The 23,436-nt window shown below is 41.2% G+C and overlaps 2 protein-coding genes across 2 annotated transcripts in view; both read left to right on the forward strand.

Annotated features, from left to right (window-relative positions):
- Positions 1-195: 195 nt before the first annotated feature.
- Positions 196-17,196, forward strand: LOC127023847 (centrosome-associated protein 350-like). The gene is made up of 15 exons (XM_050908162.1): positions 196-253; positions 1,121-1,208; positions 2,015-2,161; positions 2,285-2,463; positions 5,656-5,840; positions 6,395-6,507; positions 7,030-7,198; positions 8,148-8,269; positions 8,505-8,629; positions 9,184-9,263; positions 9,730-12,638; positions 13,548-13,889; positions 14,595-14,738; positions 15,210-15,335; positions 15,629-17,196. Exons 2-15 carry the CDS (start codon positions 1,161-1,163, stop codon positions 15,782-15,784), a joined length of 4,845 nt encoding a protein of 1,614 aa, XP_050764119.1. The 5' UTR covers positions 196-253; positions 1,121-1,160; the 3' UTR covers positions 15,785-17,196.
- Positions 17,197-19,354: 2,158 nt separating this feature from the next.
- QSOX2 (quiescin sulfhydryl oxidase 2) overlaps positions 19,355-23,436 on the forward strand; it is a 29,176-nt gene continuing 25,094 nt past the window's right edge. Inside the window, 3 exon segments of the mRNA XM_050908163.1 lie at positions 19,355-19,371; positions 19,508-19,670; positions 19,673-19,952. Of these exon segments, the coding sequence (XP_050764120.1) occupies positions 19,355-19,371; positions 19,508-19,670; positions 19,673-19,952 (460 nt within the window).

A 23,436-nucleotide genomic window follows, 5' to 3' on the forward strand; every position in this document is an offset into this window, starting at 1 on the left:
AACTGCGAGCTCGACACCAGGCTGCCCTCCTCAAGCTCCGCAAAAAAGCTCTCCGGGAGAAAGCCAGGGCTGAGCTGGCCTGGCTGGGCCACCAGAAACGGTGGGGGGGAGACACGCGGGCAGGACACCACAGGCCTGCCCTGATGCAGACAGGTCCTTCAGCAGGAGGTAGAGGTGCCGCTGCCTGCTCAAAGGAAGAAAAACTGTCCCGGCTCAGGGGAAAAGAGCAAATATAAAATCCTTCTCTTACAGTGTAAGTGCAGGTAAAGCAGAAGGAGAGGAGTCTGCACAGTTTTATTCTCTCCAGAGTGCAGCTGAGCTCCCTACTGAAGCCTCCTTCAGGAGTGGTGTGAGTCCCTCCTCAGCGCTGACTGGGCTGAGGCGCCGTCAGGGACGGTGTGAGACCCCCGGTGCAGGGTGTCCCTCAGCGCTGACTGGGCTGAGGCGCCGTCAGGGACGGTGTGAGACCCCCGGTGCAGGGTGTCCCTCAGCGCTGACTGGGCTGAGGCGCCGTCAGGGACGGTGTGAGACCCCCGGTGCAGGGTGTCCCTCAGCGCTGACTGGGCTGAGGCGCCGTCAGGGATGGTGTGAGACCCCCGGTGCAGGGTGTCCCTCAGCGCTGACTGGGCTGAGGCGCTGTCAGGGATGGTGTTAGACCTCCAGCGCAGGGTGTCCCTCAGCGCTGACTGGGCTGAGGCACCGTCAGGGACGGTGTGAGACCCCCGGTGCAGGGTGTCCCTCAGCGCTGACTGGGCTGAGGCACCGTCAGGGACGGTGTGAGACCCCCGGCGCAAGGTGTCCCTCAGCACTGACTGGGCTGGAGCACTATGAGGTACAGTTTGAGCCCTGCCAGTGCATGGCATCCCTCACCAGTCAGTGTGTACTGAGTGCTTGGGGAAGTCCAGCTGCCTCCGGAGAGGTCCAAGCAAGATGGCCCCAGGGTGCTGAGCTGTTCTCCAAGTCTAGCAGAATTTTCTGCAGAGCCTTCCATAGCTACTGCTGCTTTTACAGCTGCTTTGAGAGGAGCTTTGCTCCTATCTCTGGCATTGTTTTCTGAAGAGCATTAAATTCATGGCATTTAATTATCTGATTGTGATCCCCATCCTTCTCTGGTCTCCAGCTGTCTGGAAAACCTGCAAGATAGTAAGGGAGCCTCTGCCATGGCCGCAAAGCAGCGCAAAATCCTAATGGAGCTGAAACAGGAGCAGGTAATACTGCAGCAAGAGGAGCTGGATTTTGTCTTATAAACAGTGGGAGGATGTGTCTGGAGTTGCTGGAGCAAGTGGGGTTTGTTTTTAAAAAAAATTACACTGGTGTCATTTTGCATGCATTATTCTACTTTGCTTCCTACATTCAGTGAGATGTTTTTTGTGTCAAAGTCAGCAGTCCGTAAATCTTAGAGAAGAAAACACCTTTTTCTTTTTTTTTTTTTTCCTGCTGCTCCACTGTTATTGTGGATGTTTCTATTTGTGCCATAACAAACAGGTCATATGATATAGGTTTCCACTGATTTATGCAGATTTATGCTTCTGATGTTGAAATATATTAAATTAATCTGACAGCTAATTTTATAGTCTCAGTTCTTCCGCTACTGAGAGGAATGCTGGGCTCATAATTACACTTGGTAGTCAGAAAATTTCTGTCCTACTCCTTATGTAGTACAAGCCTCTCCTTTACTTCAAGGAGTTCCTATGCAAACAGAGTGCAAACCACAAGCATCCTGTAGTTTTGAATGACCTGAAGATAATTCATTTCCAAAGGTCCCACCTCTCAGGCAGTGAAATATCCCCTTACCTGTCATTACTTTTCACAGGTAACCCCCAGTCAGCATTAGTTAAAAATAAAACTGCAAAAAATTTTTACAAAAAAAGGAACAAAACCTGCATATTGAATTTTCAGGATATTTTGAGTAATATTGCCTTAGGTTAAGAAATACTATACACATTTTTAAGTAGGTGTCTTTTCTCTGTTATCTTAGCTCTCTTACGCTCCTTTCTTTTTCTACTTTGCGTAGGCAGAAATCCAGCACCTGCAAAACATCTACAGGGCAGCCCATCAAGAAAGAAAGCTTTTATTAAAGCAGCAAAGAGAAATCTTAATAATGCGGCATTCAACAGCACAACTCCAGGAAAAGCTGCATAACTTGGCTGGGAAGCAAGAGGTTATTAAGTCACAGTCACTAGATGTCTCGATGGGTTTTTTGGGTGGATAATAGCTGAAGTCAGAGCTGACACTACAGCTAAGCAATCCAGGTGAAACCTTATGTGTTACCTTTTCCTTTTAGCTTAGAAGGAGCCCAGCAACTGAAGAAGCAATAAAGCTGAAGACAACGAGACTTATTTCTAGCCCAAAGTTATATTCCTCTTCAGCAGAGTCTACAGCCCACCCAGAAAGGCCTGATCTGTCAGGGAACAGAGAGAGTTGCATCCAGCTAAAGAATAAACAAAGCAAGAAATGTGAGGGGTAAGTAAAACCCTTTCCACAGCGACAGCTGAAGATAAGAACCAGTCCAGTGGAGAAGATGGAAGCAGTTATGTCCTAGATAATTGTGTGAGCTTTAAATGCTCCCAAGAGGAAGTTTTATAATGGTGAGTTTTGAAAACCTCTGTGTTCAAGCAGTTGATGCATCATGATCACTGCCTATCATTCTGACCAGTATTGCCTCATTGTTTATTTGTGTCCTCCATATGTCCAGCCTACCATCTGGTGTCCAAAATGGTAAGCTCCTCAGGGCAGGGACCAGCTTGTTGTAAGGTATGTGAACAGCAGCAAGTAAATTAAGGTGTCTGGATCCATAGCTGGAGATCCTTTCCATACCATTTACTAAATTCTGCAGGTAGAATACATTCATCACTTCAATATATCAATAAGAAACAGTGTATTTATTTCAGATTTTTCCATTCTTTAAAAAGAAGCACCCTTCTGTGCAGGGGAGAAGTGTTTTAAGTGAAATCTTGAATTTTACCAGAAAGTTGTTTGAGTCGGTATTTACACCAACTGTACTGTTTATCTGGGACTCTTCTGATGTTTAAAAAAAAAAAAAAATTGCTCCTGGTGGTTAGAGGGAGTTCTGTTGTGATCTCAGTACTTCTGTATGTCTATGAACTCCTTCAATAGAACAAGCTAAATCTGAGCCTTAATCCTGAAATTTAGAGAGTCTGTGTGTGTGTGTATATATCTGTCTGTGTCTATATACATATATATATATGTAATCATGTAGTACTGTGATTTGGATTTATCATTAGAAGTTGGACGAGTTTGTTTCATGCTGAAAAAAGCCATGTTGGTCTGCCATCATAAGCTTATTGCACGTGGAAGGGGCTGCACTGGATAATAAACTATTTAATCCTGTGTGCAAAAGGTGGAGTAGTATTTGTTCCCCAGGCAGCTGTGCTTTCATTAGAATGGCTCCATGCTCTTGCATTCAGTGTCACAATCCTCTGTACTTTAAGAAAGCCAGTCCTTGCAGGCTCTATATATGAATTTGAAACTCTGCATTTTTGTGCAAGCAGGTAAACACATTTCACTACAACTATCTGCACTATAAAATGTTAAGCAGTGTTATCTATGTCTGTGGGACTGGGGCCCATCACTGCAATGTTAGAAACAAATGTAGCTTTGACATCGGGCCTAGGCAAGTTAATTTACATAGCATTAATAATCAGGATATTTTTCAATGATGCCACGCAACTGCTAATGATAATTCACATTTTCATGATGGCTTTTAACTACAAACTCAAAACACTTTGCAACTATATATTAATTAAACTTCAAAATACCCATACAGAATGAGTAGAAATGTATTGATTTAATTGGTGAAATTCACTCCTTTGTCATCCTCTGGCTCTCAGCCTATGTCTCACTTAACCCCTCAGAGCAGGTTTGTGTTTCACTTAGGATTTAACCACAGAAGGCTTTTGTGCTACGCAGGGCTTAATTTTATGCTTAAACTGAAGCATAGAGGTGTCATGTAAAATGCCCACAGTCAGAGGTAACTCAGGAGTTCAGTCTGACTGTTCTGAGAAAGCGCTGTATTCCCAGCATCCCCGTTTGCTTCCCGCTGAGCCGGTGGAGCTGAGCAGTGCAGATGAGGACCCAGCAGTATCCACGCTGCTCAGAACAGCAGTCTTCCAACACAGGCTCAGAAGAACAAAAATCTAGTTTGCTTCAGGAAAAAAACAAATGCAGTGAAAGACAAATATATATCTATATGAATTAAAATAAACCCTTTTCATTCAGTGTTACCCAGACCTTTAGCAGACTGGTGAGTCAGGTTTGTGCATTTGCTTAAGTCCCCACAGGGAAAGGCTTTCAAATAAATCCCTGCATGGAACTGATCTATAATTCATGGTGTTATTGATTACAAGTCACAGAAATCTTTAAAAGGTTTCTTGGCTGTGCTTTCACTTCTTATTACTGACAAGCCTGCTCATAGGAGAACAGTGAATATTAGCATCAGTCTAGAGCAGAAGGGGCCTGGTGGAACTCGCAATGCACCCAAACTCTGGCGGCTGCGTGACTGTGTATAGCTCTCTGTCCTATGTAAGAGTGCAGAGTGGTAATTATACTAGCTGTCCACCAGCGCAGGTATGTTCGTATTTTATACTGATCAGGAAGATAGTTACTAAGCAGGGCTGTAAGGGGACGGAAAGGGTTGGGAACTACTTTTGAAAATGAAAGCAAACTGAAACAATAAATAAATTACCAACATGCAGAAAAAGCTGCTGGTTTGGGGTTTTGCTAATGGATGTTAAATACTAGAAACAAGGAATATAGAAACTTGTAATTATTATAAATGGACAAGCTTTTAGCTAAGAATTGGGAATATATCTTCTGAATTGGGATACTTATTTTGAAGTCCTTAAACATTAGTGGTGTTGAATACTATATAGGCCTGCTTTTTTTCACATTAAAAAAATTGAATAGGAATTTAGCTTCTAGACACTGTCATATTGTTAACTTTAATCTATGCAAGAACATGTTTAACTTTTTAAACTGTTATTGTAGTAAAAAAACCCAAAAAATCCCACCAAAACAAAAAACCCACACATAGATTGCTGTTTTTTCTGGACAGAATAACTTACTCAACCATGTATTCTAGAACTTGTACCACTAATGGAAAAGCCTGTGAGTATGCATTGTGTTGCCTCATGCTTTTACAGTAAGAAGACTGTTTAGAAAGTTCAAAGTCACCATCATCACAATTGGTATCTTATGTCCCAAATGTCCATAAAGCTGCGATGCTGTATTTAAAATGGAAAATTTAATGAGATCTGTTGGAATTTGATACAGTATCATTGAAAATGGAGGAGGCATACAGGTTCAAAGTTTGACTCTGGTGTTGCCTTTTCAGTGCTGATGGTTTGTTCAGTCTCCTCCTATTCTTGTTTATAAAGATTAGAAACCTGACTATAGAACGTACAGTATCAAGTGAGAGGGAGGGGACTAGAGAAATAAATACACTATTCAGAGTGCTTCTGGCTTTACTAATTTCCTGGTTTATAAACATATGTGCATGTGAGCACTCTACAGGTACTATCAAGCACTACCAGAAGCGTTTAATTCATACCTTTGACTTCATATAGATTTGTCATGATTAACTTGGGAACATGAAAACAACTCCCAATCATTAATTCCTTGTCTAACTGTTCACAGCTTTTCTACTGAGAACAGGAAAACACCGGTACAACACCAGAAACAGGCAGAGGAGTCCCCAGGTTGGGAGCAGCCCCTTGGTGTGCAAGGTCCTGATGCGTCTGAAGCGGTGGCCAAGAAAGTGTGTGGTGCTACTAGTCAAACCACAGGCTCGGTCTTTATGATTAAAGATTGCAAAAACACAGGTACCCAATAAAGAAGACTTCTGTAGCAGACCATGTTTGTGACCACTTAGTCAAACTGAATGACTTAGGGCAAAAGTTGAAGTCTCAGCTGTTCTTTGGAGCAGTCCAAATGATCTTTCAGAAGAGGACTGTTGAGCTAATTAGCCCATGAGAGAGAACTTGTGTTGTTGATCTGTTCCTTGGTTACCTCCAGTGTGGGTTTTGGTACCAGGATCTCTTCAGGATTAGCAAGAAGAAGGTGTAACAAAGGTGTAAGTTGTTTTGTTGAGGTAGCAGCTGTGCATAGATGAAGAAAGAGTGTAGAAATTTCTGGAAGTGGGCTTTACAGTTGCTACCATGTAACTGGATGATATGTAAGGTGATGATTGGATAAATAAGGTCATTGGTCCTTTCAGCTTCTGTTGTGACAAGGAATGTGTAGGGTAAAACTAAGTTACTCAAACTATAAATATCTTAAGCCTTTTTGACTGAGCTAAACAAAAAGCTATAGTCAAGTTATTAATGGAAGAAAATGCAGCATTGGAAACATTGTAACTTAATGTTGTACCTTTCAGAGCTTAATGCTCAGGGTCATGTTTTATTACCTCTGGAACATGCAAATTCAGCTAGAATGGATGAACCTACATCCACACCCATTACAAGAGAAGGCCGAAAGCTTGCCTTACCGGTAAGGATCACCTCTGGAATTCCACTTCTGCCTAAAGAAATGGTGCCCCAGGTTATATCTGCCTTAAGATGGGACGAGCACAAGACTCATTTGGCAGTTATGAACATCAAGTAGAAATCAGTCTTGTGTGTTGATTATGTGCACTTCGGCTAAAGACTAAATTTTGACATGGGCTGGTTTACCACAACCTTCCTGCCCCTTCCATTTTCTCTATGTTGTTAACTGGTGACAATGTGTTTAAGCAATCTCCCGTGGGTAAGTGCTGTGCTGCTCCAGGAGAAACTAAACCTGTCCCTGGAGCAGTGAACTGTTATTTGCCCATAGCAGCTGCAGAGGCTGGTCCCTTTCCTACATCAGAGACACAGTCCCAATGTGGGTATATATGTGCAGGAGTCCGTATGCGCTTATATATCTTAGTGTGAACATGTAGGTTTAATCTCTGATCCCTTAACTATTCTTTCTGTCAGCAGTGTCCTTTTCCCTTAAGACATTAACTCTGTCTCTTAAATATTTACATTCTAGGAATCTGTTCTGGAGGAAAAGGCACTTATTTCAAACCCAAAGATAGATCCTAAAGACAATGAAGATATTAATCCATGTGACAGCAAGTTCACAGTGAAAGGCTTGGGGATGCTTTCTACTTTGTGTAACTTATGCCTCGTTCAGGCAGAAAATACTCTTCAAGGAACTGGTAAATCATATTTAATGCTATTATGTCCAATCTGTTTCAACCACTTCAATCAAACTTTAATCCAGACAGAAAGAGAGACAATCTTCTCATTTATTACCTAAGCGTCTTGCTCACTATACCCAATATATAAATCACTGCTAGGCAAGATGGTGGAGGTCTCTCAAAGGTTTATTATGAGATATGATTATACTGCTTCCTCAGAACAAAATCATAACTTATTCTGATTGTGTCATTAACAATTTACTCTCTTTTGAGGCATTCTTTAAATAATTTAAGGGTGTTCTTTTTAAAAGAACATAGATCAGTTGAAGATAGACTTCGACAGGACATGCTGGAGTTATTTTTGTTTCCAGGCTTTATCCTCAGTTCATATTTCTTGCTCTCAGTAGGATGCATAAAAGAATAAAACTGGCTGTTTATATATGAGCCAGTTATCACTTACATAGTTCTGGGTATGCATAATCTCTGCATTACAAAACATTGCCACAATATGTAAATATTTATATTTGTTTTATTTTTCTAATTAAATATCTTTCTGCATTTACTCCTAGATACCGTAGTGAGGAAGACTATAGATTTGTGTAATTAAGACTTAAAAACAGTGGTCTTGATGATAGAAGTTTGGCATGGGTTGCACCTCAACTAGATTCTCAAGCCTAGCTTTGAGCATGTGGACATCAAATTGTCTGAAATAAATCCTGTCCCTCAGGCAAAGAGAAATTTTTCCATGGACTTCAGTGGACCACAATTTTACCATTAGTGTTTTGACTTCATTTTTATATTTGGCAAGGAGTCTTGTGCTGTTTCATAACCTAGAATGTCAGTGCATGGGCACTGCATAAACTCCAGTAGAAAGCCTTAAATTCTTATAGTTATGGCTACTTTGTGTGATTGAGATAAAGAAAAACCCTGTATTTGCCTTCTGTGCTGAATAATCTGTGTATCTCAGGTGATGCTGCATCATCCTTAGAAGATCTAGAGAAAGAATCTCTGATAGTGGAGAAAGCACACAAGGAGCAGAGAAGTCATAAAAGTCTAAGAGAAGAGCAGGACCCCTGTAGTCCATTTCAGGCACGTGGCAAGCTTATAATTTATCTTAACTGGCTTTTTCCCACATACATTTTCAACAGAAGAAATCCTCAGTATTGGCTGTCGTGAAGATATTGTGCTTGGAACTCAGCTTGCAGGCAGAGAGTTGTACTGTGTTAAAATATTGCCCTTAAGTCTGGGGGAAGTCCAGTAGCAATTCACTGGTATCCTTTAGGTTTCCTGTATATTCAGTGATTCTTGATCACACTCTCTGCAGGCTGGGAAAAGGAAGAAAGATCTTTCTTCTGATGACGAAGATGGGGAAAGATCTACACTGATTTCAAATGAAGCTACATTAGTGAAAACCCAGTTAAGAAAAGAAAGGCTGTCAGAAGAACAGAGGTACTGTGTCTGTCAAGGCCAACATCTTCAGTCCTACCTTCCGATTCTCTTACTGACGTGTCAAACCTTGCCTTGCTTCTTGTATGCCCATGGCTGTGGTCATCTTGTGGAAAGAGGAGGTAGACATGAATGATGTTAGCCTGGGATTTTTTTGTCTTGTATAGCTTAAAAAAAAAAAAAACCCAAACAACAAAAAACCAAACACCCCCCAAAAACAAACAAACAAAAACCCCTCCTTTTATAAAAAAGTTTGACATAATACTTGTCACATTCATCAAACATTGTCTGCCAAGTTTTCTTGGGCGATCTAATTCTCTGGAGTCAGTTGAAGGGGTGTTGAAATCAGTTTGGGGGTTGGGGGGAATTGTCTTCAGAAGGCTTTGGGCTAGACAGAAAGCATCTGAAGTAACAGTTAAAACACTTTGCATTATGCTGTCTGTAGGTAGCTAATATACCCAAAGAAATTTAATGTTCTATTCAACATTCTTGAATGACACTGCGTACCATGCACTTCATAATTTCACTTTAATCCAACTATAATGTTGTATTTTCAGGTTTAGCACAGACTCTGAGAGAAAATTGGAAATCACACATATAGATGAAAAAGCACTTTCTGAAATCCCTTTGTCAGAAGGTAAGAAATACCTTTTCCCAACAGGATTTCTGTAGTTATTTAACATACAGTCTTGAGTAATGGTTATTCCTGGAGTTTGTCCATAGAGGATAATAGCCTACTACTTGTATCAGGTAGTGAAGCTACTTATTGGGCTAAAATAATAGAGATCTTAATGAAAATCCTGCATTCAAACTCTCCTGATCAACTACATTAGACACTGTTGTATTTGCTTTTTTTGCTACATTACTGAGTTCCTCATCTTTATTTGATAAGTCATTTTATTTGATAAGATTTTTTTTTTGTACAATGATATTAAAAATAGTCCTAATCTTGACTGTGTATTAATGCTATTGTCTTCTGAATGCAATTTACAGCTGTGGATTACTGGATCTGAATTCTAAGTTACCTGTCACAACCTCTTCTATAAAATATTTTTTCTGAAATCCTGATTATTTTTTTTTTAATTTTCTTTTAAATGTTCCAGTTAAGGGACAGGCACTTCGCCTTCTTTATGAGATCAATCAGGTGGATGGCAGTCAGTGTTTGAAGCATTTGGACCATATTTCTCATGAAGCTTCTGATGAAGAACTAATTTTAAAAACATTTTCTGAAGGATTAGCTTCCACTGAATCATCGTCCAAGTCAAACAACTTCTCTCTGAGATGTGAAAGTGCCAAATCAGACTCCTCACTCCCCGAATTTCAGAAAGTGTCTGCAGTTTGGATTGATATCTCAGAAAGCTCCATTTCAGACTCTGAATTAGAGCTGAAAAATGGAGAGGACACAGATGTCAGTATCCCAGAAGAGTTTGTCCATGACAACAGGGATGCGTTTCCTAATGTTTCAAAAGAGACGCTAATAGCAATAAGTAATGGAAAGGAAACGTTACCTAGTGACAGACATGATGAACGTGAAGTGCCCAGAGATGACAGTGCTGAGACTTCGTCACTCTCCCAGAAACACTCTGGAGATGTTTCAGATCATGGCTGCACTGATAACTTGCTTTCTTTCGTTCCAACAGACAAAGGAAATGCCTCCAAAACAAAGTCAGCAGATTCCTCCCACTCTGATAACCTTGCCAAGGGAATGGATGAGCCACATCTGGATGCCTCAGAAAACTACAGTAGAAACAAAACCTGTTCTCAGGAGATCACAAAACAGGGTAAAGATGCAGTTGCCAGCTCTTCATGCAGTGATGATATTTACTCACCTAAGATCTATGAACAGCAGAAACCTAGTTCTACAACTAACAGAGTGACAAAGGATGGTGGAATTAACAGTTTATATGTGGATCAAAATAGAGACCTAATGGGGCTTCCGCTGACAGGTTCTTTGAAACATCTAGATTTGGTTACTGACCAACTTAAGAACACTGTCTGTTTTCCACCTGACAAAGATATTACAAATACCAAATCATTAGCATGTCTGTCCTCAAGAAACTTATCAGTTTCAGGAGGCAAGAATAATCATGCACAGCTTTTGAATGAGAGACTCACCTCCAGCAAACTCAGTAAGATTGTATCTCTGTCCACGTCCATGCCAGGAATTTCTGAGGGAGTCCATACAGAAACAACTCATTCATTTGAGCCTTTGCAAAGGGTGGCCACAGGAAATCAAAATAATTCAACAACTGAAAGGCAAGCCATAAAGGAAGCAAGGAGGGGACTGTTTTCTTCGGTCTCCTCAAAAAAGCAATTGTTTCAAGCTGAGAACTGTTCTTCCAAAGGTGAAGATGATACAATTTTTATTAGTGATGAAGGTCTCCCTCCAACTGATGAGGATACCTTGTCAGAAATACTGTCTCCTGTTGATGAAGTATTGTCCTATGGAAGTGCTGACTTGCCATCCTCTAATAAAAAGGATTTGTCATTTCCAAGTGAAGATCTTCCTCCTCCCCCTTTAGGTGCAGATGCAATGAAAAATGATGATTCTACCTTCAGTAGGGATGATTTCCCATCTCCACCAGAACAAATGACAGTCTCAGAGACTAGACAGTGTATGGATGAAGATATATCACTGAAAATGGATGCATTACCCCCATTACCTGATAACACTGTGCCTGAAGAATTTCCTCTGCTCAATCGAGAGACAACTGATGCTTTATCAACTCAGGATGGTAGTCTCTCGGAACAAACTTTAGTTAAAGGTATTTCCAGTGCAAAGGAGGGCTTATTAGAATACCAACAAGGAGAACATGAGACACCTTTGCAGCATCTGGAGTTTCTGCCTGTGTCAAATCCTATTTCTTCTGGTCGGGCCAGTGAAAGATCTGACTTCATGATGAAACAATGCAAAATGTACTTAACGCTGCCCAAAGCTGAGGAGGACGGTGATGACCCATTATTATCATTTGAAATTGGGGAGAGAGTGTTAGTAAAGCAGACCCAACCTGGAACCCTAATGTTCAAAGGACGGACTTATTTTGATAGTGGCCATTGGGCTGGTGTTGCACTTGACAAAGCTGAAGGTGATCATGCTGGAACTTACGAAGGGGTGAAGTATTTTGAGTGTGCTCCGCACTGTGGTATCTTTGTCAGACCTGATGAGATTTCACATCTGTTGGGGACTAATGAAAATGGTTCCAATTACACTGGGGATGAAGACTCTGACTCCTCCTATGATGACAAATCCTTCAAAGGAGACTGCAAATACTCTGAAGATGATGAGCAGGGAGGAGGGTTTACAGAGCAGAAAGCAGAGGACACAAACAGTGCAGGAGGATCAGAAGTGAAAGAAAACCAGTCTAGGTTACACATTGCCTTGCTGTCTAGAAAAGGGCAAAAGCTTCCACGTTCTGACCAGTGCAAGTGTAATGAATTCCTCTGTCAAAATAACTTCACATGCTTGGGATCAGATAAAGAAAAAACAGAACTGATGCAAATAAAACAAAGGATACTTGCAGATGTGCTTCCCATGGAAAGTAAGACTGGTAACACAGATGAGGTAAACACAAGCAAAAATATTTGTTGCTTGGTAGAGGATCAGAAAAGAAATAAACTTGCTGATGATATTGCAAGTGAACTCAGTAAAAAACTTCTCTTCGACACTTTAATTGCATTTTCTAAAACAGCTCAACACAAATATAAAAGTGCCTTTGAAAAAGACATGATGAATTATGGCAAAGGCCTAAGACAAGAAGACAATCAGAAACTTTTTTTCCTCAAAGAAAATTCTGTTGCTATCTTATCTGAACAATCAGCAAAGTTTTCTAATGTTTTACTGTGTGATTTTGATATGCTTAGCATTCATGGTTGTCACACAGTAGCAGAAAGAATTATAACTAAATTTGTAGATGATGCAGTTAAAGAATATAAGAAGATTAAAAGAAAACACGGATCAAAAGCAGACAAGATATTTCATTCATCTTCAGAGACTTCTCTAACCACTTTGCCAGTAAGTACAGTGAGAAAGTTTTTGTCTAAAGTGTTGGACCTGAAATTGGGTCCACACAGGCAAGCATTTGTATTGCCCAGTTGTCTTTCATCATCCATAGAAATTACATCATGTCAACATTTGGAACCAGATTGCTCACTTAATCTGACCCACTCCTTATTTAAGGATTTATCCTGCAGCCAGTGGATAGCATGTGTATGGGGGGGACAAGGATGAGCTGAGTGTGGGGATAATGACTACAGCTAGTCGAAACAAAGCAATTGGAACTTTTTTGTTGTTTGACTAATTTGTCAATTGGTCAAAACTGATAAATCTGCACAGACTTCAATTTTTATTAATTTCAGAGCAAACCTGGACACCTGTCAGCTCATCTGCCTGACTCCTTTGCAGCTCCTGGCTGTGAGACCTTCAGCTTTCTAATTCTGTATTAGCTCTGTAGGCAGCTTCTGGTAAAGTCAAGACTCTCAGAGCTGCCAGACTCTCACTTCTTGTTCAGCTCCCAAATGAAATGAAAGCTTTTGATGCCTGCTGCTTCCAATCCCACGGTGTCTAATTTTTACTTCTTCAATAGTCCATCAGGAAGTACTACCACAGAAAGTTTAAAAAAAAAAAAAAAGTTTTGCTTTGAGGGGGTGAGGAGAGTAGTCCCGATTTAGAACAAAAATGTTTCAAAATGTCAACAATTTTCATAGAACTCCAAATTTAGAATTCTTTCTAGTTATGAATTCTGCCAAATACAGTTAAAATAGGTATTTTTTATGACACACCAGTAAGCCTTTCTTTGAGCCCACGAGTAAGAAGATGATTTTAAGTGTAACCTTAATCAGTTGCTAATAATCTCAATACCTCTAAAAATTGTGGAAAAATATGGAGTACGTCACCTGGCTTTTCTCTTTCTCTCTGCTAAAGTTCCTTATAAAAATCCTTGATGCTGGTGTTTTTGGAAGCTCTGAAGACTTTGATCAGCCCAATTCTGACGAACATATGGTGGTGAGACAAACACAAAAGCAATACTTGTACAAGTTAGATCAGTGGCACTCAGCTCCTTGGAAGAAAACTGTGGAAGTTCCTCTTGTGATACCACATTACAGTTCATATGTTAAGAAATTGTCTGCATATGCTGTAGAAGAATTATGGACTCCAGAAAACATATATTCCAACTTCACAAGAGTCAGTGTGCCAAAGCACTTTGAATGTAATGGTCTCCCAGGGAACGATTTGGAAACAGAAAGCAAGAGGATGTATAATCAGGTATTTTTAAAGCACTAACTGTTATTAAAGTTCTCTAGTGTCCTGTAGGCTGAGTCATATTAGCTAGTACTTTAATATTATTCTAGCTGCTAACATTAAATATAGCTAAAGGAACACTGAAAGAGGTATTGCAAAATACTGCTTCTGGTAATCTACTGCAAACAGTAGATTCTACTAGAACAGATGTCCTTGCTGTGATACAAGCCTTTTGCTAGAGCTCTTCCATCATAAGACCCTGGACACCTAGCCCAGCGTCTGGTTTGGGTCTGTTCACAAAAAGCCAAGCTTCTCGGAAAGCTGCAGACTAAAGAGTCCAAGTCTCCTGCCTTGGATGTCCTGCTGAGTTTGGACAGATCTTCATGTTCCTCAGCATCCTGAAACTATTGAGTTTTGTGGACCTCTGTCTACACAAGGAGATTAAAGGGTCCCATCAGGGCCTCTTGTGTAAGCCATCTATACTTAGTGATTGTTCACACATTACTGTCCAGTACCTTCTGCTGTACAGGTTTACACGCTCTTAGGTAATGGTCATCATGACATCAGCTATAGGAACATCAGTGATGCAAGTGATGTTAGGAAATTTTGCACCGACATGCAAACCTCTGCTGTCACCAGCCTAATGTCCTTCAGAAGCGCCGAAAAAACTTTTGAAAGGGTATCAGTGAGAGATTCAGTTACATTGGTACTGTGTTTTTGTTGTTACAGGTTATATTTGATTTGACCTGTGAGTTGCTATGTGCAGAATACCAAGTGACTGCAAATCCAAATGCATTTCCATGGATGAAAGAAAATTTGGGATCTTGCTGTTCCAGGCATCTTTGCAGAAGAGCAGACGTCAGTGAGGTCAAGGTACATTCTAGAAATGGAAAGTGTACAACAACAAGAGTCAGTGAAGAGAGCAGATATTGCAATGGCAAAAAGACAAAAATGTGAAATTTGGGAGGATTATGGCAGTGTAACTGAGGTGATTAGAGAAGAAAACAGCATTGCTCTGAAACGCTTGAATAAATACAGACTGAGCTGATTAGTCTAAATATTCCAAGCGTATGGAGTTCTGTAGAGGAATGGGAATTGGGCTTCTAAATCTCCCTGGTTATGACTATCTTGAGTGTAACCTCTACATTAATCTTATGTTTAAAATGTGTTGTAAATACTGGTTGGCCAGTATTGATCAGCTACTTCTAGATCAGTTCCCTAAACTTTGGGAAGTTTCTAGATTTAAAGCTAGATCTTCATACTGGCACCTGTCACTCATTTGCAACCTTCACAGTGACAGAATTCCTATGAGAAGAATTCTTTTCAGCCTTTTTTATTTTGTAGACGTTTGTTCAGGGTGAAATTGTTAAAATAATGAACCTGGAAAAGAATGACTTAGAAATGAAAAGAAAATTCCTTAATATGACCAAGTATGGAAACTGTAAGAGAGACAGAGTGGACCTTATTCTGGTAAGCAGACTTCCAAATGGAGATTTGTTTACTTTCTCTAGGTTTAAACTAGAAATTCTCATGCTTTTGTGAGAATCACGTTTACTTAAAATAACTTCAGAGCTTCAAGTTATTGCCTTCCTTTTCAGTACACTTGCAATAATAACACAGTATTTCCAGTTCTTGTGAGTGGTTTAAATAAATTAACAGTGCGCATATAAAGTTGTTGGATTAGGTACAGTGTCTCAGTACCTTTCAGAACTGACCATGCTCTTATTCTTGAAGTAAACATTCATATCTATGTTATATTTTAGATTCAGGAGCTCCGCAAAGAAGAACCTCAGTGGACTTACTATGATGATGATGAATTAACTGTGAAGATGAGAATGACTGAAGAAATATTTGATAGCTTGATTCTTGATACAATCAGAGTTCTTAATAAGATTTATCTGAGAAAAGCCTGTGATTAGAAGTTTTCCCTAAAAGGCCCTAATGGAGGAATTTTAATCTCTGATTTTTTAGGCAAGAAATGCGTGATTTAAGAATTTTAATTCTGAACTTGTACCCAATACCAGTGTGGCCTTGGCCTAATTTGTATGTTCATGTTTACAATGAAAGCATGCAAGCAGAGACTTAAGCAGACAGAAAAAAGTTACACAAAATATTCTCCTTGTGTTTTGTGCTTTGGGAATGCTCATTAAGCTTAATGGTCTTCTTAGACTGATATCTAAATCTAAAGGGTGGAAATTTTATTCTTGTCTGTTGTTTTTCTGGTGAAGATAGCACTTTATTCGCTTAGGCATTTTTAAGAGCACAACGTGTTTTAAAATTGTATACAAGTCTATACAAACAGGGTTCAAAACCATTTTATGTGTAAATTCTCTTATTCTTTGTTATCATGTTCAGGTTGTGAGTGATGACAGGTGAATCATATTTTGAAAATAAGGTACAGAAAATCATAGGTGACTGTCTTAAGAACATAAATGTGCAGATGGAATTAAATCTTCTAGAAACTGAATTGCTGTGGACCTCTGTAGTTTAGACTAAGCTCCTCTAACTGGAGCAAGTCTAAAACTTTTCCTGATGGGTACAGCAGAGTTAAAGGTGACAGTGCACCATTTTTATGTGCTGTGGAACTGGTTAAAAGTAGCCTGGAGGTGGCTTCAGAGATGTGGCATACGGAATGATTGTTCCCTGGCAGGATCTAGAGCCAGACACTCAGTTTTAATGTCTACAACTTTATGTAAATGAGACAAATACTGATGTAATGCACTTTAAATGGGATACTTTTCTATCAGTAGCTCCAGTTTCTGAAAACTAAATATGTGCATGTGACTAGGTTATTTATCATGCAATTCACATGAGCCCTTTGAATTCTTACAACATCTAAACATAGGGTGCTGAGGATGTACTTTAGTTGGCAAAACAGAGGAAATCAAACCAATAATCCTATTCTTTTGTATTGGCAACATTGGAAAAATCAAGATTTTAACAAGGAAATACAAGCATCCCCTGAGCATGGTAATTCTTCACTATGTATTTTGCATTGAGAAGACCAATGACAAATTTTTATTTGTTAGGTTTTTTAAATAAATACTGTGCAAATATTTCTTACTGGAACTCAGAAACTGTTCATTATTGAATAATTGAATGTAAGTAGATCAGATTTATTCAAATCCCATTCATTCAGGGTGTCTTTCAAATAAAATGAAAATCAGGACAATTAAATATAAACTACATATAAACCTATATTTAAAATCACGATATTTACAATCTGGTTTTGGCGGGAAAAATAGCAATACATTTTGTGTTTCTATTTTTAAATGCTGTTGGCTTAACTGTTTTCGTACTGAATTGTTTGTTTTCTGAATAAACAAAATAAACCCTATGTATTTCATTTTTATTTATTTTTACTGAAATAATTAAATTACAGATTATATTGTATACACTGCTATTCTCATTAGTGAGGCAGGGACAGCTCCTGGGGACATTAAAAAGCCCTGTCCTGCTAGTTGCCCTATGAACAGAAATAAAAAGGCAACTTCTGCCCCAAGCACATTAACTGTTGATCTTATCCTATAAACTATTTTCATGTCCCTAGTGGTACATTTTCTTAAGTCTGACTTTTATCCTCATTGGTTAATTAATCCAGGTAAGTTATTTGTTCTAAGATTAATGTTTTCTTGTTGTCAGTTTATAGCAGAATTTAACTAATTTTTTTTTCTCCTGGACTTAGACAAATTGTTGGATAAAATGACAAATCTATATATTGAAGCACTACAGTTTTTCAGTTTATTGTCACTATGGTTTTGCAGCAGCAGCAGGATCCTTGTTGTGTTTGGAATGAAAGCTATTAAAAATATCACTTATATATGTGAATGAATAGTTGAAGGACTCATTTCAGACTGGTGCCTTATGTTATGCTATATGTTACACTTGAGGAAGATAACAGTTGTATTGCGATTAGGTTTGTGAGTGAAGCCTGAACCCTTGCAAGATGCTATATACAGAAGGACATAGCTATAAAGTAACTACTGCTGATGAGAATAAAAAGTGTATACACAGAACATGTCAGACATATTTAATATCCCCCACCATTCTGTGTTCGAAACCTTAGATTCTGGCACCAAAATATATTGACCTGTTCAGTCAGTGGCAAGACTTCAATATCAAGATTACTCTCCTTCAAGGTCTAATATTTTGTTTGCCTTGGTTTTGATCAATATTAACCTCCTGGGTCAATAAATCTTGATACTAGCCTCAAGAGGAGTCATTATCTTTCATAGAAAATGATTATTTCTCAGTTAAACCCTACATTTAATTTTCCTGTAATCCATCTCTTTCATCTTCATACGTTTAACAATTCTTCTGAATAAAATGCACTCTAAAATATCTTAGGCACTGCAGATTTTTAAAATCCTAATTAGCAGCTGCCACAAGATTTTTCAATTCTTTGAAGCGGTTGGACTCTGCTATTGTAACCATCTAATTTTGTTGCTTACAGTACCCAGGAAAAATGGAGACAGAAAACTCCTCAGCTGGGATGTGATACGAGCAACCGCATAACTTATAGCTGTGGATATGGATGCAAAAGATATGTGACTGCACCCCTTCAGATAGTAATGGTCAAGAAAAGAGAGGAGCAGGAAAAGAAAAGGCAAAGGTGGCAGAATCTGTTACTCAGTTCTCAGAGGAGAGGATTTTTACTGTATACAAGATTCCCACCCTTGTACTGTCTGTGGATTACTGGCCAGAAAGAACAATAAGCTAGATTCCAACCTCTGAATTTACACCGGTGGGCCTGAAGTAAGAATTTGGACCCATTTGTTTTCTGCTTGTTCCTGAAGGATTAAAAGAAGTGTTTGTGAGTAACAGAAGCAAGAATTATCTTTTTGGGGACCCCAGTCTTTCATTATCTGAGTTTTAAACTCCTCTGAAGTCGTCCTCGGGGGACATTTTCTCTGTTGGTTTTCTGCCTCTGTTAACGTAATGAAAATTCTTGAGCCTGCATTTACAAATGAAAGGAGACTTTCATACTGTGGCTACAGCTATAAAAGGTGCTAAAATCCATTACTAGCGCCCAACCAATCTGAATTTACTAAAAGGGCAGAGTTTCTAGCATCCTCTTCAGAGCTCACAGCGTCCTACATGCAGCCTTTCATTGCATCTTCAGTTTTGAGGAGAAAAGGCTCTTTCCTGCTGAGTGATGTACTTTGGGATGAATTAGTTCTCGACCCAAAGGCCGTGCTATTTTAACCTCTTCTCAGTGAGAAGCTTCGTGAAGTTGAAACTTCTGTTTCTATAGCAGATTGCACCATAAAATCGGCCGAGCTCTCTCTACCATTTTAACTTTTTTTTGCTTTTTTTCCTTAGACAGTCCCCCTGAGGGAAACGCGGCTCGAAACACAGCAGCAAAGGCTTTATTTGTGGTGCGTCCCTGTCACCAGGGTTTGGTAACACACTTGGGCAACGAAGGGGGAAGGCGGGAGCGACCCTACCACCTCCCTCGCCCCGCACCTCCTGGGCCGGGGGGTAAGGACATGGCGGCTGGCGGTTCGTGAGGGGCGGCTGCCAACAGGTGCGTCCCCACCTGGGGAAAGCCCACGTCGCCCACTATGGCCGGTGTGGCGTTGGGGGCAGCGGGCAGGCGCCGCCTGCGCTCCCTTTGGCTGCGGGACCCCTACTCCCCTCAGAGGGAAGCAGGGGCCAGGCCTCCCCCTCAGGCCGCCAAAGCTCCGGGACGCCGAGGCGGGAAGGAACCGAGGGGGGACGGCTCACAGCGGCGGCCCGGCCCCCGCGGGGCCGCCCGGGCTACTAGGCCGCGTCGCCAGGGCCGGCGCGTTGCTATGGCGCGGCCCCGCCCCGCCCCGCCCCTCGCCGCGCGCCGCTGGCGTCCCAACATGGCGGCGGCGGGCGGCGGCGGGCAGCTGACGCTGCTGGTCCTGCTGCTGGCGGCGGCGGCGGCGGCGCGGCTGTACCGGGCGGGGGAGGACCCGCTGACCGTGCTGGCGGCCGGCTCGGTGCGGCGGGCGCTGCTCAACTCCTCGGCCGCCTGGGTGGTGCAGTTCTACAGCTCGTCCTGCGGCCACTGCATCGCCTTCGCCCCCACCTGGCGGGCCCTGGCGGGGGACGTCAAAGGTGAGGCGCCGCCGCCGCTGCCGCCCCCTCCGCGGCGGGCTCTGACCGGGCCCCCGCACCCGGGGAGCGGTCACCGCCGCCGCCCGGTTCTCCACAGCTCCGCCCGGCGTGAGGCCGGGCTGCCGCGGGCCTGACCCGCTGGCCCGCAGCCCTCCGCCCCCGCGGCCTCCCTCCGGTGCCGGGGCCGCGGCCGTCAGTCCCCGGTGTCGGTGCTGGGCCCGGGACCGGGGCACCCGTGTGGGCCGCAGCGGTGCCTCGTCGTGCGTCGGCGCACGTGGTCACCCGTGGGGCGCTCGGCTGCAGCGGGGCCTTGGCACGCGTGGGTGGCAGTGGGGCCTCGGCTCACTGTGTCACCCGTGGGCTTCGGTGGTGCCTTGCCACACGTGGCCGTGCTTTGCGTGAGCCGCGGTGCGTGAGCGTCGCCCCTCTTCTCGCTTCTCTGGTGGCAGGCACGACGCTTGCCACGCTGCACAGGACAAAGCGAGGCGTGGGTGATAGTAGCAAGTCTCCAAATTAAAGGTTTTGTAGGAATCCAGGGATAAAACATCACCACCTTTCACACACACAGAGCCATCCAGCTGCGGATTTACACGCAAGCATCTCTGTGTGCGTTGCAGCGTGCAAGTGGATGCGCTGAGGCACAGGAGGTATGTTTAGACTCTAAACTCTTTGAGGCAAGATCTTTATCTTCTGTATGTTTTGTAAAGAGACTAGCCTATTGTAGAGGCTAAATGAACAATAAATATTGTGGTACTGGAGAGGCCATGCATGTGTTTGATTTATATCTTGCAAATTCAATATAGCGTGAATGGTCTAGAAGGGGGAAAAGGACGACCAGGAAATAATACAAAGATCAAGCTAAGTGAGAGTCAGATTTTCAGATTTATCAAATAGTGACTTAAAAAAAAATGGTGGCCTCCACAGTTCATACCGAGGGAGACCTGCCTTGCTGTGTCTTAGTCTGCTCAATTTTTTTGGCAGGTGCTGGAGTGTTTTACTCTGTAGATCCAAGGTAAGGAAACAAACAGGCCCCTCAGGTATCGGTTAAATTCAATATCTCTGGTGGGGAGAAGACCTGAGATCAAGTTTGTAGGAAATGTTATGCTTAATATAGTGGTATTAAAGGCTTTTAAACTACTCTTAATTTAGCATTTGACCCAAGAGGCGTTTCCAGGATGGAGACAGCAGTTCTAATGCATTCATATGGTTTCAGTTTGAGAGGGAGTGAAGAGCTCTGGCTTTTCTCTGGCAGCCTTGTATGTGAAAAGTGTTAACGATTAACATGAAATGTAGATGCAGTATTAGGTATATGTGGTTTTAGATATACGGAAATGGAGGCCTACCCAAAAATAGGTCCTGATGAACTCGTCACACTGAGGATTGCTGACTGATGAGCAGAAACTCGAAAACGGAGAAACACAGAGCAGTAATGGTTTCAGAATATTTAAAATGCTCCTTACTTGCGTGGGGTTTTTGGTTATAAAAGCAGTAGCTTTTTTCTGTTGTCTTTGCATAAGTTTGTGTAACATTTTCACCTTCTGATTTGATTTGCTTGTGGCCAAAGTAGTATTAGATTTTCTTCTTTTTTGAAGAAAAGTAAAAACAAGGAGGTGTTTGAACACTGCAGTGAAGATTATGAAGAGCCTGAACTGACCAGAGCTTTTGTCAAAATAAGACAGGGTCATGTTTATATATTACTACAGCAGTGTGACACCTTTGTAGGCAATATTTTTTGTAACTTCTAATGACTTCTTCAAATATATATTTTCTTTCTCATCTGCAGTCATAACTGCAAATGATGTTATGCACTTCTATTACTATAACCAGTTAAAGGCCTATCTATTCTTTAATCCATTGAGTTTTTATGAAGACTTTCATTTAAAAAGTGGATTTTGATGTTTGTGGACATTGGCACTACCAGCAAATGCAATTGGCTTCTGGTGTTATTTGTCAGCAAAATGTTTCCATTTTAAAGAATGGATTTTAGTAGGAGACTGAGAACAGTCACGCTTTTCGTTGGTAGCTTCATCCAAAAAAAAAACCCCAAAAACGTTTTGCCCACTTAGGCTGTCTCAATATTTATTTTTCAAAAATACTTACTCATCTGCTAGGATATTACAGCTATCTTCGAGGATGCAGACTCATCTACATTAGAGAACTAGATCACTGTGGTTGTATTTGCTAATTTGGTATAGTCCAGTTAAATTGGTGCAACTACTTTGTCCATACAAGGCCTGTGCTAATATACTTTTATTTTATTTCTTATTTGTTAAATCTTGGCAATACTGTCATTGCAAACTTCATAGCAGAACATAATGCTCCTGAAAAATAGAAGCGATGCTTGCTTTTGTGTAATTTACATTTTGAGTTTGATACTCCCTCTCCTCTCAGGCTTTAAGCTTAGAGTCATTGCTGCTGCATTCCTTATCACACATTTAGTTTTATTACAGTAGTGTCCAAAGTGGCCATTATAGTTAGTTGTACTTTTTCTGTCTTAAAAGGTGATTTAATCTATCCACCAAAATGCCCGTGGGCTGGAATTATGTGTAGTAATTTTCTGTGTAGAAGTAACAAACCCTTGGAAATCCCATATACAACAACCCTTGAATTATATGCAGAAGTAATCCACTCCTCTGGATTTGGAACAACTGTTCCAAATCTAGCAATTGTTGTTCCAAATCTAGCAATAATGATTTCCTTCTAGGAATTGTTCTTTAAACACATTTGGTGGGGAACTGCAGAAACCTTGTCATTATTCAGGAAGCAGCCCATGTGTTAAAATACGTAACTCTCAAGTAGCACGCAGGGAGAGGTTCCTTGTGATGCATCTCTTATCTCCCTGACTGAAACTTCGTAAGGGAGAATAACACGTGGCATTGCACCTACCTGCTGGAGGGAATACACAAGGTTTATGCAAAGAAAGTATCTTCCTCGTAATACACTGTAACTGGTGTGTTGGTATTCTGTAGCATTTCTGAAGTGGGAAGTTTGACCAACCTGCTGGATTTCCAGTTTGTCCAATACATTCACGTCATTCATTGGAACTTGTTTAGCATAAACAGAAATAGTGTTGGTTAATACGAGATCACTCATCTGCCCCTTTCATATAGTTTGTGAGTTAGTATTTCAAAAATACTAATGCTAATTTAAAATTCATCAGCATTTAAAAAAAAACAATCCAGGCTACAGCGCCACTGTAAACTTACACAGTCTAGGCTGTGCACTCCAGCAACTTTCGCATCCTTTAGAAAGGAAAAGCTCCTTTTCAAGCAGAAGCAAATGCTAAGCAGCACACATCCCAGCTGGTGCTCTTTAACCCAAGTATTTAGCTAGAGATGGGTTTGCATTGTTGTGAGGAGGCTATTTGCATTAGGTTCATAGTGCTTCTATTCATTGTATGGAGGAGGATCAAGACAGGTGGAAAAAGGAGGAGTGGTGCAAGTTGAATGAGATAGATACCCAGAAGCCAAACTTTTTTTTTTTA

This window comes from Gymnogyps californianus, chromosome 18 (assembly GCF_018139145.2).
Source record: "Gymnogyps californianus isolate 813 chromosome 18, ASM1813914v2, whole genome shotgun sequence".
Classification (NCBI taxonomy): domain Eukaryota; kingdom Metazoa; phylum Chordata; class Aves; order Accipitriformes; family Cathartidae; genus Gymnogyps; species Gymnogyps californianus.